The sequence below is a fragment of the Thalia democratica genome, chromosome 2 (assembly GCF_965202585.1).
Source record: "Thalia democratica chromosome 2, ktThaDemo2.hap1.1, whole genome shotgun sequence".
Lineage (NCBI taxonomy): Eukaryota > Metazoa > Chordata > Thaliacea > Salpida > Salpidae > Thalia > Thalia democratica.
The window spans coordinates 58,244,045-58,259,213 of NC_139166.1; the positions used below are offsets into that span (position 1 = coordinate 58,244,045).

General features: G+C 36.0%; 1 protein-coding gene across 1 annotated transcript in view; it reads right to left on the reverse strand.

Annotated features, from left to right (window-relative positions):
• LOC145828785 (fibrocystin-L-like) overlaps positions 1–15,169 on the reverse strand; it is a 49,260-nt gene that overhangs the window by 19,267 nt on the left and 14,824 nt on the right. Inside the window, exons 24-55 of the mRNA XM_082936535.1 lie at positions 14,823–15,005; positions 14,379–14,536; positions 13,826–13,919; positions 13,489–13,635; positions 12,919–13,070; positions 12,570–12,712; positions 12,096–12,217; positions 11,504–11,656; positions 11,213–11,326; positions 10,455–10,679; positions 10,051–10,226; positions 9,810–9,894; positions 9,364–9,519; positions 8,938–9,123; positions 8,505–8,608; positions 8,157–8,294; positions 7,353–7,493; positions 6,908–7,099; positions 6,211–6,332; positions 5,928–6,010; positions 5,730–5,857; positions 4,756–4,898; positions 4,311–4,408; positions 3,967–4,125; positions 3,389–3,620; positions 2,549–2,807; positions 2,094–2,232; positions 1,662–1,810; positions 1,216–1,405; positions 921–1,074; positions 520–726; positions 148–301 (exon numbers count right to left, since the gene is read on the reverse strand). Of these exons, the coding sequence (XP_082792661.1) occupies positions 148–301; positions 520–726; positions 921–1,074; positions 1,216–1,405; positions 1,662–1,810; positions 2,094–2,232; positions 2,549–2,807; positions 3,389–3,620; positions 3,967–4,125; positions 4,311–4,408; positions 4,756–4,898; positions 5,730–5,857; positions 5,928–6,010; positions 6,211–6,332; positions 6,908–7,099; positions 7,353–7,493; positions 8,157–8,294; positions 8,505–8,608; positions 8,938–9,123; positions 9,364–9,519; positions 9,810–9,894; positions 10,051–10,226; positions 10,455–10,679; positions 11,213–11,326; positions 11,504–11,656; positions 12,096–12,217; positions 12,570–12,712; positions 12,919–13,070; positions 13,489–13,635; positions 13,826–13,919; positions 14,379–14,536; positions 14,823–15,005 (4,886 nt within the window). The remainder of the gene's footprint in view (positions 1–147; positions 302–519; positions 727–920; positions 1,075–1,215; positions 1,406–1,661; positions 1,811–2,093; positions 2,233–2,548; positions 2,808–3,388; positions 3,621–3,966; positions 4,126–4,310; positions 4,409–4,755; positions 4,899–5,729; positions 5,858–5,927; positions 6,011–6,210; positions 6,333–6,907; positions 7,100–7,352; positions 7,494–8,156; positions 8,295–8,504; positions 8,609–8,937; positions 9,124–9,363; positions 9,520–9,809; positions 9,895–10,050; positions 10,227–10,454; positions 10,680–11,212; positions 11,327–11,503; positions 11,657–12,095; positions 12,218–12,569; positions 12,713–12,918; positions 13,071–13,488; positions 13,636–13,825; positions 13,920–14,378; positions 14,537–14,822; positions 15,006–15,169) is intronic.

The following is a 15,169-nucleotide window of genomic DNA, read 5'->3' on the forward strand; positions in this document are numbered from 1 at the left end:
TAAAGTTTAAATTTAAGTGGAATAAAAATCTAAAACTATGTACCTTCCTTGTATTGAACACCTGCATATAGTTTGTATTTTTAAACTATGTAATATGTGCTTAGTTAAAAAATAACATAAAAATTTAACAAATCAAGCTAAACTGACGGTAATTTCAACGCACGGGTGTCCCAACTCCCTCTTATTTCTGCCACTGGAGGGAAACGTTATGTTGCTCCAGTTGAACGCGTTCTCGGGGGTTTCCCTTCCCGGCGGCACCGCGTCGCCTCCCACGTCCGGCACGCATCCCGCGTTCTTGCAACTGAAATATTTGTATTTAAATTTGTACTAAACGTAAAAAGAACTTTTCGATTGGAAAGTTCTTCCAGCAAAAGGTCACTGAACAAAAGGTTTAAAAAATGACCCGTTTAACAGTTTAATAATGCAAATAAGTTATGCAAACAAGTTACTAAAACAAACTTTCCGTTACTGAAAATCAAACTTTATAATTTTCACCGACTTATATATAATACAACTGACCGGTAAATGTTTGGTACGACTGCAACGTGCTTTATATTGTCATCGACAACTTCCAAAGCTCTTTTCTCTTTCTTGCCCCCTTCCGTGTTGCCCACCTTGTAGTCCAGGTTCTTCGTCAGCGGGTCGAAGTAGAAGTCCAAGTTTTCGCTGTCGGTCGTCAGTGGCACCGTGTCACCCACTTCCACAGCTGCCGGGCCCAAATCCACTCTAATATTTTGTTATGTATTCTATGATAACAATGTTAATTTTCTTTTCAGTTATACTTTTTTGAGGCTTCTTTCATTTGAACAGAGCTGCGTTGAGGTTTAATATGGTTTCAAATTTGTTTTTCAACTTGTTAGTAATATTTTGCACTATACTATTTTTCAACTTAACAAATACCAATTACATAATAAACTAACACGTCAGGAGCGGATTCGAGTTCATGCCTCATTATGACGTAATCGCCCGGCATGAAGTCGTAGTACTTGGCAGTGTAAGAAATATTGGTGAACCCGTCCGCGCCCCTCCAGTTTATTTCGTGCAACTTTTTACTGTACAACAACGCCATCCAACCTTTAAAAAAATTTTCAATTTTAATTAAATTATTCGATTTTGAAATTATTTCAATTTTTACAAATAATTTTTTAACAGTTTTAAAAATTGTTCTAAACAATTTGCATAAATATTTTATCGTTTCATTTGTTAATATCAAACCTGGTTTGTGGGTCATTCTTTTGGGGGCGTAGGTGACCGAGGAGGTGCCGAACTCGTTAGTTAGGAGAAGATCCTTGGTGAGAAGCGATCTTGGGATGGTCCCCATCATGGCCAGCCTGTGAAATCTTGTCTCTGGAGGGCAGAGTAGAGAAGAGAAACTGCCCCCTGAAAACTCGACACCCTCAAGTTTCTGTTAGAAAAAAATACATCAACATAGAATATTTTGAGCATAGCGCTTATTACTTTTCACATGTTTATTCACTATTCATTTAACCATTTTTTTATTTTTATTTCCTTACATTTCACCTATAAATGTATACACTTTTTTTTTTTTTGAAATTTAAGCAAAACACATTACTAGCCGTTCCAACAAAGCTTATAACAATTGACAAAAAAACATCAAAAAAGAAGTGAAGCGCAAGTAAATGAGCTATGATTCAACAAACCGTGCAGTCGGAAGAGTTGACGATGCCGCTGAGCGGTACCAGCTTGGATCCTGGCGCGGATCCCGTCAGAGATCCATCTTCGTCCTGAAGAACGCCCTCGTGATCAAACTTCCAATGAACTTTTTTGTTCACGTTCGTCCATGATAACCCTGATATTTTAATGAACATTAAGATAGATTATAGGCTAGTTGAAAAAGTTTGCATGATAGGTTGGAAAGTTTTAACAATGAAAGCAGCCATGCTTAGATAAACAAACCTGTATTCATTTTTAAGTCAGTAAACAATCTTTTTGTAAAAACTTTCTAAAACAGCTTATTTTAACCAGTTATACTAAACAGGTGGTGCTTAGTAAAATAATTGGTTCAGTTTAGGCGATTCGACATAAACTCTATAGCTTTGAAAACGATTTTTACAAAACATAAACAATAAAACCTTTCATGACGTAGTAGAAACCGCCGCACAGTTCAGTGCAAGTACCGTCAATTGTTGTCATTTGGAAAGCCACACCTCCCCTGTTGAAGTTGTGAAATTCCACGTCTTCTACCGTCAACCCCGGTGACAGCGGCAACCTCTGTTGTTAAAAGTAATTTTTTCGTTTATTGATTCTGAGCAAAAAAACAATGGATAGGTAGAGAGTTTTAGCTTTTATAAACAAACTCGAATAAAATAGCAAAAGAGTAAATCAAATAAAATCAATTAATAATACTTGAAAAATAAACAATAATTATCGTTTATAAAACAATACATCTTCACATAAAAACTTTCAACCAACACGCCTTTGCAACTTTAAAAGATCATTTTTCAATTTTTTTTTAGTTTTAATAATTTTAAGAACTTAAAGTTTGCTGAAACTTAAAGTAGACAAAACTGTGAGTTCTCAAGCTCACCATGGCAACGCGGGTTTCAAACCCGCTGGGAGAAATGGAGGCGTGGCCCACCATCAGCCCCCCTTTCACCATCGCCCCTTTCTCGTAACCGTACCCGGTGCCCTTGATGAACTTCATGTCGATGGAGGCGGCCTCGTTGTTGACCATGACGAAGTCGTGGAACTGCATGGCGCTGCAGTCCACCCACTCGGCCCCCTTCTCGCTGTTCCAAGTCGTCAGGGAGTGGAACCTGGCCGGTGAGGGGACCGTTCCCGAGCAGCTGAATGGAAAATGGTTAATCAAAATAAGTGATTTTATAATTGTTGAGTTTATTTAACCGTTCCAGAGCAGCTGTGTGACGGAACTTGATCATGTATTGTTAGTATTTTTATGATTCTACTTTTTTTACCCAACACGACTTTAACGATCGAAAAAGCATTAATGAAGCGTGGATTTTGTATTTAAACTTACTTTAAGTTGATATTGAAATTTGAAAAGATTATAAACTTAATTTCAAGGCACCTAAATAGAAGTTTTTTATACAAAAATACAATGAAAGTGTTTTATTTTGGATGATATCTCTTAGGATTTTGTGAAGGTTTAAAAGTTAAAGTGTAATGTAGACATTGATTTTTATCTTTTTGAAATAAGTTGGCAGTAAACTTTATGTTTTAGGTGGTTTCGTCATTGCGCTGCTAAAAAATACGTTCAGGAGTCAAAGTTCTTATTTTATGTTGGTACTTCAAGCAATCATAACTTTTAACCTTAATCTCCTTACAGTGAACATACACGAAACGCTAAATACACTTTTTTCAACGAACAACCAGCCTTTCTCTTGTTCAAACAACAATTACTTCAAACCTGCTGCCGACCACGGGAAAGTACGATTGGAACACCCACAGCCCGAACCACCCGTGCGAGTGTACCGTGTTGTTCCTGAAAATACCAAGTTCCACCTTCTGCTGGCAGACGTCAGGGGTGTAGGAGGGTCCGTCCGGGTTCCTGTGCATCCGGTACCAGAACCCGAAGTGGGTTCCGCCGGCCGCGTGGTTGCCGACTACCGTGTTGTTGGGGTTGGTGACCCAGTACGCGGCTGTTAGGGAGTTATTCAAGTTATTTAACATTTCTTGTATATATAAATGAGTTTTTCAGTTGACAGTTTTGGATGGCAACATTTGTTCGTTTTAAATTAAGACTTTGAAATTAACGTTGCTGCTTTATGATTAGAACAGTTAAAGTCACGATTTTTAGTAAAATATTTAAATGCTTGTCTATGATTATGTTTATTGATTAACGTTTGTTTTATTTGTCGAAACTATTTTTGTTGCAATACTAAATGTTTTAACCATATAACTTTTGAAAAAACTATTTTTACAAAAACCAATTCCGGCAGCCACAATTTTAATTATCATTTTTTTTAAATAAGAAACGCAACAAACCAGGTGTCACGTCATCATTCAATAAAGAAGTGCTCTGCCTGCAGAAAATGGCCAGGTTGAACTGCATCACAATGCCCGTTTCAATTCCGTCCTCGATGAAGAAAGCTCCGCCCATGACGTCGTATATCACCGTTCTGTCTATTAGCAAGTTGTCCGTTCCTGTGAAAATAAAATGCATAAAAACAAAGCCTTGAAGCACTGGTTTAATGACTGCATGTTGTGTGTTTTCATATGCAGTCATGTGTAGCATCAATTAGTGTTTAGAGTGTAGAAAAGTATTGTATCGTTAAAATGCTAAAGAGTTGCAAATATATTAAACAAGGTATAATTAACTTAACACGAACCGTGTATGGCAACAGCCCGATTGAAAGTCTTGTGAATGGCACATCCTCTCACGTACATGCCAGTCACATCCCCCATCAGATGAAAGTGAATTGGGTACCTGCCAGATTGAGCAATAGTTACAAAACTTTAAATTGAAACAAAGTGTTCAAATAAAATAGAAGATCAGATTTGTTTTGAGAATTTTAACTTTAATTTTCATTTCAATGGTTCTACTTATGTTTACAAAGAATAAAAGTTCTTCTCAAAAAGTGTGTATAAAAGACATTGAATGCAACAATTCAAGGTATTCTCGTCATTGGATAAGTAGCAATAAATAAGAGATAAATTTAAAGTTATGTAGTAATAGTAGTAATTGTAATAATATACAATACTATACAGCGTTAACCAAAATAATATATTTAAAATAACTAAAAATTAACAAATTTTGGTCAAGTTTCAATTTACCTTCCCAGCCTGAAAGCCTGCCCGACGTAGGTGAGTTCAACGTATTCGATCCTGGCAACAGCTTCGAAGGAGTTCGCTTCTTTCGCGTGGATCATTACCGACGCTCCGAACTGATCCGAACCCACTTCCTCCCCGAATCTTCCCTGAATTATAAAATATTGTCAGTTGATATAAAAGTTTCTACAAAAATGTCTTCGTCGCAGCAACGCGAAATCGTACGTTGAACTTGCATGAGAATGTTTAGAAATTTAAACTTGTCAAAATGGTTCAGTTAACTAATTAAGCTAGTTTATCATATATCTAATTAATTTATATTATAGTATGTATAATATTTATAATGAAACCATAATTGTGCAAACAAAAATAATTTGATTACAAAGTGTCTTTATTTACTTAAATTATCCATTTTGTTTTCCATTTGTTTCAATAGTATTTTAGTATAAATATTGATTACTTTACACTGACCATTTATTGCGCTAATTACTTTCTTAGTTTTAACTTTTTTTGCTTTTGGGAAATAAATTATTAATAATTTTATGTTTTGTTCTACTGTAAGTTTCTGATGAAAAGTAGAGAAATACGTATCTAACTGTCACAAAAAACTTCAGAGAGTGTTTTATAATTGTTACGTATTTACTTAAAATCTAATAATGTTTAAAAAATATCTTATTAGTTATATAATTGTTATCACTTAACTTACAGATTCACGTTCAGACCACGTACCATACTACAAACTTTAAAACTGTTTTACCTCAGCTTTCCTAAATATTAACAACAGGCTAAGAAGATAAAAAATAGGAAAACATACAGAATGGTAAAAATATCTTTGTTAAAGATATAAAAAAAAACATTACACTATATAGTAAATAAAATGATAATGTGAAAAATTTTCATCGCATTAAGATAAGCTGAAAGATACAAACTCGGCTATAATAAATTATATTAAAACATTGTCAACTCATGCAACAAATAACCTGGAAGCAAGTTTGTGTGGCAAACTCCCCCGTGTCGAAACCTTCCTCGCACGCGGGAACGTCATCCTGCCAAGCAGGGTCGTTCGAGCCCCTGACGACAATGTTCCTTGACAACAGTCCGACCTCGGCTGAAAAAAAAAATTGATGAAAACATTGTTTCTCACCCCAGTGTAGATAAGTAAGCGGGTTATTTTTTACCTCTGAACTCTACGGTGTGTGTCCCGAACGTTTCGTCGATTCCCAAGTGCTCGTATTCCAACGGCTCGTCCAACGTTAAAGTTCTTTTATCTACCGTAAAATGTTGAAATATAAGGTCGTTCAAAGTTTTAATGTGGATGTTGTGTGAAAACTAAACTTTTGAACATCTTCAAAATTTAAATAGCTTATACTTAAAAAAGTTGTTTGTTTGCAAACACGTCTAAACAAGTCAATGTGATAATTTAAAAGCTGCTATTCAGTAAACGTCGACTAGTGAAACAACGCACCGGACGATATTGCTGTTATTTTTCTCTTCTCGTTTTCTATTTGCGAGTGCCTGTGACCGGTCGACGCTATCGCAATTTCGTCACCCACTCGCCAGTTGACAGGGTGCTGAATCGTTATCTGGAAAATATTAAAAAGTTTAACTTTACTAAAAATGTGTAGAAACAAACTGCCAATCAAGACACGTTAAAATTTTCAAACATGGGTTTTTAAATAAATTGAGACGACACAAAGCAGTTATAGTTTCTTCGTAGCGAACATAATATATAAAAATTAAGTGCTTTGTTTAAATATCAACCAATCAAAGTAGAAAACGAATTAACTATATGTGTCCTAGAAGATAAACGCCTAGTTGCGTTTTTTACGCAAAACAAAACTACTCTGCTTAGATTAAGCTTTTGTGCTTGAAATGATTTTAAAGCAAGACTCATAATATAATTTTAGAGATGAGCTTGCCAACAAGTCCGCATTTGAACGCCACACAACCTACATGTTTCAAAAAAGTAAAAGCAAAGATGTCAGTAACTCAAAACAAGCTAAATAAATTAGAAAAAAAAAAGTACAACTTGTAATTGTTTTTCATCATAACACAAAATTTTAAAATCTAGCGTTTTTGTATGAACATCGAACAAAAGCATAAAACTATGCTTTTGTTCGATGTTAAGAACCACATTGTTAAAAAATGTAACTCATACCTGGCTGCTTCCCTTCGCCGCCGTCTCGTCCAGCTTGGACCACGTGAACGGAATGTGCCGGCCGTGCAAGTCCAAAACGCCGTCCCTCACTCCCAGCGTCTTCGCTCCGTATATGGGAAGCTCCGGCGATCTCAGCTGGCCGTACAGCACGATCTCCGTGTTCCTCTCGTAAGGCTCGTCTTCCGTCCCAACCTGAAAGTTTGAAAGTCTTTTTTTTTTCTTTGACTGTGATCGTTTTGAATTGGTTGTTGTAGAGGCTTTAGAGAATTGTAAATTTATAGATTTCGTAAAGGGTTAAATACGCTAAAAACTAAATGTAAAACTTGCAGCTCTTAAAAAATAGTTATAATAATAGAAAATGGTGGCTTTTAAAGAAAGAAATTACGAAACAGCTAACTACCACAAAGCCTTTAAACTTAGCTCAGTTGTCAAACAAACATCAAACCTGCAAGACTCCCCCGTTGGTGATCAGGATGTTTTCTGCGTGCAGCGAAACGTCGTTTTCGTCGTCGAAAATCAACTTTCCTCCGTCAATGAGCAGCATCACCAGAACTTCAGTGTGCGTGTCGAGCAGTACTGTTTTGCCCTGCAAAAATATCACTGCTTGAGTAAACTAAATATATTTTATTTTTGGCCGAACTTTCAATTCAAATTTTATGTCAAAATGAGGAACTTACTTTTTAAAAAAAAATACTTTTTCATTTTAATACTTTTTATTTTTTTTTTAATTTATGGTTGTATAACACCATGGCTTATTATTTTATTATTAATTAGCAGTAACAGCTTTGTCTCTCATTTAAGTATATTTTGCATTAATTTTAGTCTCTAAAACATAGGCTAGTTTATGTTTACATTCAAAAGCTTTAGTATAACATACCAGCCAAACAGACTTTAAATTAATGTCGATAAACTATACTTGTTTGTTAAGTATAAGACTGTATAGCCAATGTGCTACTTATATGATTAAACACTTCACTTTTTTTTTAGAAACTTTCAAATAATGATAATAGTTATACTATGAGTCACAATAACTTTGCATACTTATGCATTTATCAAAAAAACCTATCATTTATTTAATAGACCTATCATTTTTAATTTGTTTTACTGTTGAAGTTAAAAAAACATTTAGCAATTTTTATTTTTCACAACTACATTACAATTATAGGGATGACAAACAAAACAAAAAGCCACTAATCAGCTGAAAACTTATTTCAATTCACTCATTGACTCTGAAACAGCTGAAACGAACTTTAGGAATGACAACGAAGTCTTTGGTGGTTGGCACGGGCGTTCCTCCCCAAGTGAAGGTCGACGACCACGTGTCTATGTAGTAGAAGTAGGCCGAATCCTGCCTCGCTATCCCCGTACCTGACAACATCACTTCCACCTATGTTCGTTTCATTATTTTTCATTGTACGAAAAATTTAAATGTAGGTTTAAACACCTTTTTGTTTCTAACACTCGCTAAGAGCTCGGTATGCTTTAACCAAAAAAATTGCATTCATCCGAGTTAACTTTTTTACAAGCAATCGTTGGTAATCAAAACAACTGCACTAATTTCTTATGTACCGTTGAAACAAAAGTGGTCGCTACTTACTTGAGTTTCAATGGTTCCCTGCTCTCTGGCTCCAGTAATGCACGTGATTTCAGTATCTGAACTTGACTCAATTTCGCAATTAACTCCTCCGATTGTTACGTCGGCTTCCATGGGTGCAGATCTAATAACATAATGTTAAAATTTTTATAAAATGCTGGTGAACTTGTTTTTAAATTTCAAGGTTGAAAAAGTGTACTAAAAGTTGATTTGAACGGATAAAATAACCAAATACTAATGTTTCTTACGTCTAGAAATAGTGCTTTTCATAATTTTCTTTTAGTGAAATTTATCTATCTTACCTATTTTCAATCAAAATCAGTCAAAACACCATCACTTAGTATTAAATAAATTTTATTAACTGCCATTCATTAAATGCAACGATGCAAAACTTTTTAGAACATAAAAATAGCATTTTACTTAAAAACACTTCAACTTTTTTGAACAACGACAAACAGTCCGAAGTTGGTCCCTGTTATAGTGACCCTGGTCCCGCCGCCGGTGCCGCCCCTCTGAGGAGAAACCGCCGTCACCACCGCCGTTTTGTCCTGGTCGTACACGAAAGAGGCTACCGCTGTCAGGTTTCCCGGGCTCGTTACAACGACTTCAGCTTCCACGGATTCTGTTGTTTTTGTATCGGTATGTTTGTGTTAGTGAATAGCTAAAAGTTTAATTTCTATTTTCAAGCTGCCGAACTGTGATTTCAATCACGTTTGTTTTTGTTAAAAAAAAATTTTGCAGCTACTTGATTTCACGCAAAAGTTAAAGCCGCACTATTTTGCCCGCTAAAACTTTCTTGTGAAACTCAGCCCACAAAGTTCTAATGAGCTCGTTGTAAACAAAAACTATCAAAACAGCTCACGAGCCGATTGGTCGTTGCTCATGGCCGGGGTCAGACATGTGATGTACCCGTAAGTGACGCTGGTTATTTCGCACATCCGGCCTCCGATTGTGACGACGGTGTGTTCCGAAAAACCGTCGCCGATCACCGTCACCTCCAGATTGCCTCCGAAACTTCCTGCGAAGCGTTATTTGTTTAAAATTAGTTTGAAAAAAACCTTAGGTAGTGCCTTATAAAAATGTAAAAAGTTTTCAAGTATTTATAATTAATATGTGTTCTACTTCCTATAGAATAATAATCAATTTTGATAATCTTTTTATCAATAGTAGCTGAACATGTTTACAAAATCAAACAGCATATACGCTTATGATAGTTTTGATGGAAAACATTTTAAAGTAAGCATTAAATTATGTACTTTGTAACAGATGTTAAACTATTAATTTTAAAGTTTTTAAAAAAAAGGTAACCGGTATCAGGTGTGATCATGATAATTTTCAGTGTATAGGTGAAAGCAACGTCGACCGAGGCAAGTCCTTTTGACGGTATGTACATCTAAAAAGTTAACAATTAAGCTCGTGCAGACCGTTTTAAATAAACACTAAACGAATTCGAGAAAAACTAAAACAATTTTTTTCTAGTCCCCTATCGCGTCTGCTGCGGCCCAAGGCAGAGTTTCGCAACTTGCCAAAACAACCAAAGCTTTCTCACCCGAACGTCTAGCGGACCAGCTTCGTACTCCTTCAAGGTGGCGACGATGTGCGTGTCGTTGATCGTGGTAATTTTGGCGAAGGGGATTCCCGGTTTGTCGTTGGTCGACAGCACGACGCCGGTCGAGTCGTTGCCGAAGTTGGCGCCGACGATCGTTATCTCGTCAAGCTGGATCCCTGTTTTGTTGAAAACAAAAACGTTTAAGATTAAAGGCAATGAAATATTTTGTTTCAGTCATTGCTATTAGTTTTGCTTTGGTGTAATTTTCTTCAACAATATAACTATGATCGTATGAACATTTTACAATCATACAAACTATGTTGTTATACAACAGCACTTTCAATCAATAGATTAAACGCGAAACACGATACCATCATTGCAACATGAAAGTAATGTTTGAATACCTGACGAGGGTTGGATGCTGGTAACGGCGGGAGTTTCGGAGTCGGAGTAAGTGAACCTGGGCAGCTCGTTGTACCTGATCCCGTTCGAACTCACCTGCACGTTGCCCACCATCTGAGGGGATTTCCCCGTGACGCAAACAATTGTGTCGAGGGTGACGGACTTCACGTGGCAGTCGACGTACTTTATTTTCACCCAGAACCCGTCGTCCTGAACGAATCCGTTTCCTGAAATATATATATATGTACATTTTGTGTGAATTTTTTATGTTGGTTTATCGAGTGGCAGGAAAATATTAATAGATAACGCTCTATAACAAACTGTTGAAAACTAGCTGGCGCTCATTTTTAGCGTAAATTAAACTTTTAAAAAGATAACTATGTATGAGTTGCTAGAAATTTTTTTTTTATGAAAGTATAGAAGATACATTTTTGACAAATTTTTTTTTTCTATTTTAAAGTAAAAAGTCGATTAGCAAAACTGACTGAACTAAGATGATGATAATCACTAATTATTACACCCGAACCTTTTATGATGATTTCGAATTTAGTTTTCATCGGCCTTTGAAAGAACTTTATAAGCTAACTAGCGCTCATTCATTAGTGTAAGCTAACAAACATATTAAACGAAAGTCTTGAAACAGTTATCAGTTTTTAAAACTCATCAAAAATTTATGTTCAAAACCCATTGTTTTATTTTCCGCAACAAGCAAAGATCGAGCTGAAACAGCATTGAGCGCGTTCAAGCGTTGCACCCAAACCTTTTATGGTGATTTCGGTCCCTCCCTCCACGCTGCCCGTGTCCGGCTCCACCGAAAGTATGTCGTTCCTGCTCACCACCTCCTCGCTCAACCCGTCCTCGAACTCCGCCAGACCTGAGTGAGACAATGGGTTCAAAAATTCAAACAAGCTAATGTGTGATACGTGACATTGATTGAAAATACACACGTGATACGTTTGGTACAGTTTTCAATAAAGGCTTGGGTCGTTTAAATTTACAAGAAAAAGAATAAAAAAAATTGAAAGTTTTTTTTCGTAAATTTTAAATATACCTTTTCCTATGATGTGAACTTTTAAGTTATGTGATCCAACTGGCAGTAATGAGTTCAGAGTGCAAACAAAATTTCCATTCGTTACTGCGGCCGGTGTGCACTCATGGTCTTCGCCAATGTGCACCCTTATGTTTGTAGGATCTTCGCCAAAACCTTATTAAAACAACTAGTATAAATAAAAAATGAGTTCAAGCTTTTGTCACTGGTGTTTAAGAATTAAGCGTAGATGGAACAATTTAAAGTTCTGTTTTTATTCTACAGTGTTAGAGAAAATACAACAACTAAATTTTTTAAGTCACTGACTTATAAACTTTGTGAAGTACTACATAAACAAAAATGTAACTTTATTAAGTTAATTATAATTTAAGTTTATAAATGTTTGCTTATGAAGTTTTTTTTACTTATTTAATATGTAGCATTTTATCGCTACCTTATGACTTAACTACAAAAACATATTAACACATGATAAAAAATCAAAGCCGTTCGTAAACACTAAAGGAAAATCTTTAATACCAAAGTGAGCAATTCAACGTCAGCTGTTACAGTAAAAAAAAAGTTTTAATTTTTTACTTTTAATGTTTAAACTTCATACCTGTGCCAGTGACGTTTATCGAGTATGAGACGTAATCGTCCGTCACAATGACGTCGGTGACTTTGGGCGTGGACGAATCTGAATATTCGAACTTTTGATCAGTGTTGTTCACCTGTACTCCGCTGATGAAATGTAGAAACGTTTAAACAATCTTATAACGTTGACTTTTGTTGTATGGATGTTTAGTGTATAGTTTTCAATCTCACAGCAAGTTTATTATTGTAAACTAAACAGTTCTAAGTTTGAAAGTGTAGTGAAGCTTTTAAAAACTAATAAGTCAACAACAGAAAAGCCGAATAATTAAACTAAAACTTTTTATTATATAAACTTTAAAAATAAAATATAGGTTAAAGATTTTAGAATCATAAGTTAAACACAGCTTTAAAATCAAAATATTAAAACTCTCCAGAGACAAAATTGTTAATTTGAATTTAAAAGCAACTGAAAAAAAAATTTTTTTTTTTATTTTCTCACCTCTCAACGACAAAAACATCGAAGGTCTTTTCTCCCGCGAACTCGGGTGTCTCGCATTCAATAGTGTCGTATGAAGCTTGCAGCACGCGACATTCCAACAGGGAACCGATCAACACCCGGCTTCCAGCTGAGAATCCCGAACCCTGACGTTTTTGTTCACTTTTTAGTCATGTTTATATACTAGAAGGTTAGTTTGTTATTATTTTTATAAGAACTTGTTTTAAACAGCCATTTTGCCCGGTTGTTGGAGCACAAATACTGCAAGCAATAGAGCTAACTGTAAAGTTTTAACTGTTTGCATCTTGGCAAAAACCAACAAAATGTTTCAAAAACGGGAAAGCCCACGAACCTGTATGGACAAAACGGTTCCGCCCACTTGCGAACCCTGGCTAGGCAAAACTGTGTCGACTCTGGGGTGAACGACGACGCTCCTCCTCTCCAATTCTCTCGCTCGTATCAGGGAATTTCCCTTTGGTGTGCTCACCACCACCTCGTGCCGGCCTGTGTGACGTCACAACAGAGTTTAAAACAATAAGTTCTTTACTGATAATAGTTTTTTTTTTAAGCTGTTGTTGTTGCTGTAAAAACTTAAAAAGCCCCGTTAGTAAACCATGTTGACTTTAGAATGTTCTGTGAAGTAAGTAAAGAAGATAAAAATTACTGCTGGATAAAAGTTAATGATAATTTTCACTCTAAGTATTAAATATGTCATTTAGTGATCTCTATTTTAAATTCTAAGTTAATTTATTTTCAAGTTATACTTCGTTTTAAAACTAAAAAGTAGTTTTTCATAAGTTCAAAACTAAGCGTGCGCTGGTATTTCAAGAAACAATTTTTTTTTAATACATTTGAAGTCATTTTTTAAAGACAGGAAACAAGTCATTGTTGAAAACGTTTAAAGTTGTAACAAAAAACCCACCAACAGCCAGTTGACTGTCAGAAGGCAGCTGGCACTTGAAACTGTCAATGTATCCCGTCCAAGGTCCACCTTGCACCCGCACCTCAGATCCGCACACCAAGTCCACGCCCCCCACCGTCACGCTCGGACTCTCGTCGATGTTTTCAACTGGTGACATGAAATTTAAGTGTTGCATTTAGTGAATATTATGCTTCAAGTATACATATTATTTATTGCATAGTCTATTTTCAGCACAATTTGTTTTGAAAAATGCTAGTTTAATATGATCTCTCAAAACTAATTTAGTAACGGCAGGGTAGTTTAATGTAACTAGTCAAGGTTTAAAAAGCTTTTGTACCTTCGAACGTGATCTCAGTTTGGCGATCAACAGTTAATGGTGATATAGAGGTTATGATTCCAGTTTGTTCCATGCTAGACTCCACAGTGATATTCTGTAGTTTTATAAACATATATTTTACTTAAAATTTGTAACATATAAATGAAATTTAAAGTTCAAAGCCATGATTAGGTTTTTAATCTTTGATTAGTTTTTTTTTGACATACAGTATTTTAAAATGTTAGTCTCACAACAACCTAGTTTTCTTGAAGCCTTCAAACATTTGTTTTAAGTAAAAAATAAGGTATATGTATTATATATATGTTTTTTCGACTTAATCTTTGTTACAACATACTTTACCTAGAATACTACTTAATAACAACTCTTTAACCAAATATTTCGGTTATAGAACAATACTTCACGTATTATCAGATTATCAGAGATCTTCAGTTGTAGTTAAACTTTAGAAATATAAAGTAATAAATATAGACATCAAGGGTTAAACTAAACTTAAAACTAAATATTTGACGAAGCCATTTTACTATTTATTGTAAAACTCAAACGCAAAACGAACCCCGATCTTCTCAGCTTCGGGGTTTACCCAAACAGTGACGTCATAGCTGATTGGCTGTCGCTCGGTGACGACGATGCTGCCGCCCATTTCGCTCCAGTCCCAAATGAGCGACTTGTAGTAGATGGTGCCCGGCTCCGTCACCCTGTACTTGAACGAACCTGAAAACAATTCATTGTGAGTCGTTTGTTTCTTTTAGTCATCTGACGCTCAATGCAGTTAGCTATTTATCCTAAGGATTTTGGAACTTTGATGTATGTTTTGCTCACATCAACTTTAAGTAAAACCCTACTTTTCTATGTTTGTGCTCAGCAACAACTGCAACCAAAGGTTAATTGTTCAACTGCAATTTAGCTTCAAACGTTTTTACAACAAAAAGCTGAAACGCTTAAGCGCACCGGGCAGTTCAAGCAAAGGCACGAGATTCGGTATTATAAATTTTCAAACCTTTCCTGGTGGGCGGCACGTTGAACCCGTTTCCGTCGTGCTCCTGGGTGACGGGGTCGGAAGTGGTGAAGGGCCCGATGACGACGTACTGGATGCCTTGGGGCAGCTCCCACGCGAACTCGATCTCGTCGCCCACCTGGGCGCGGGTGACCTGCGGGTTCCACGCGAACCCCAGCCCGTAACCTGCGAAAATTCGTTGTTACGCAAGTTTTGTGTAGCAACAAAAAAAGGTTTGGGTTTTGAACTAGAGTTGTTGTTGTTCTATGACAGCGGCTGTCTTTATTCAAATTAGACTATTTTTGAGACAATTGTAGCTTTTTTAAGCAACACAAAGAAACTCTTATGCT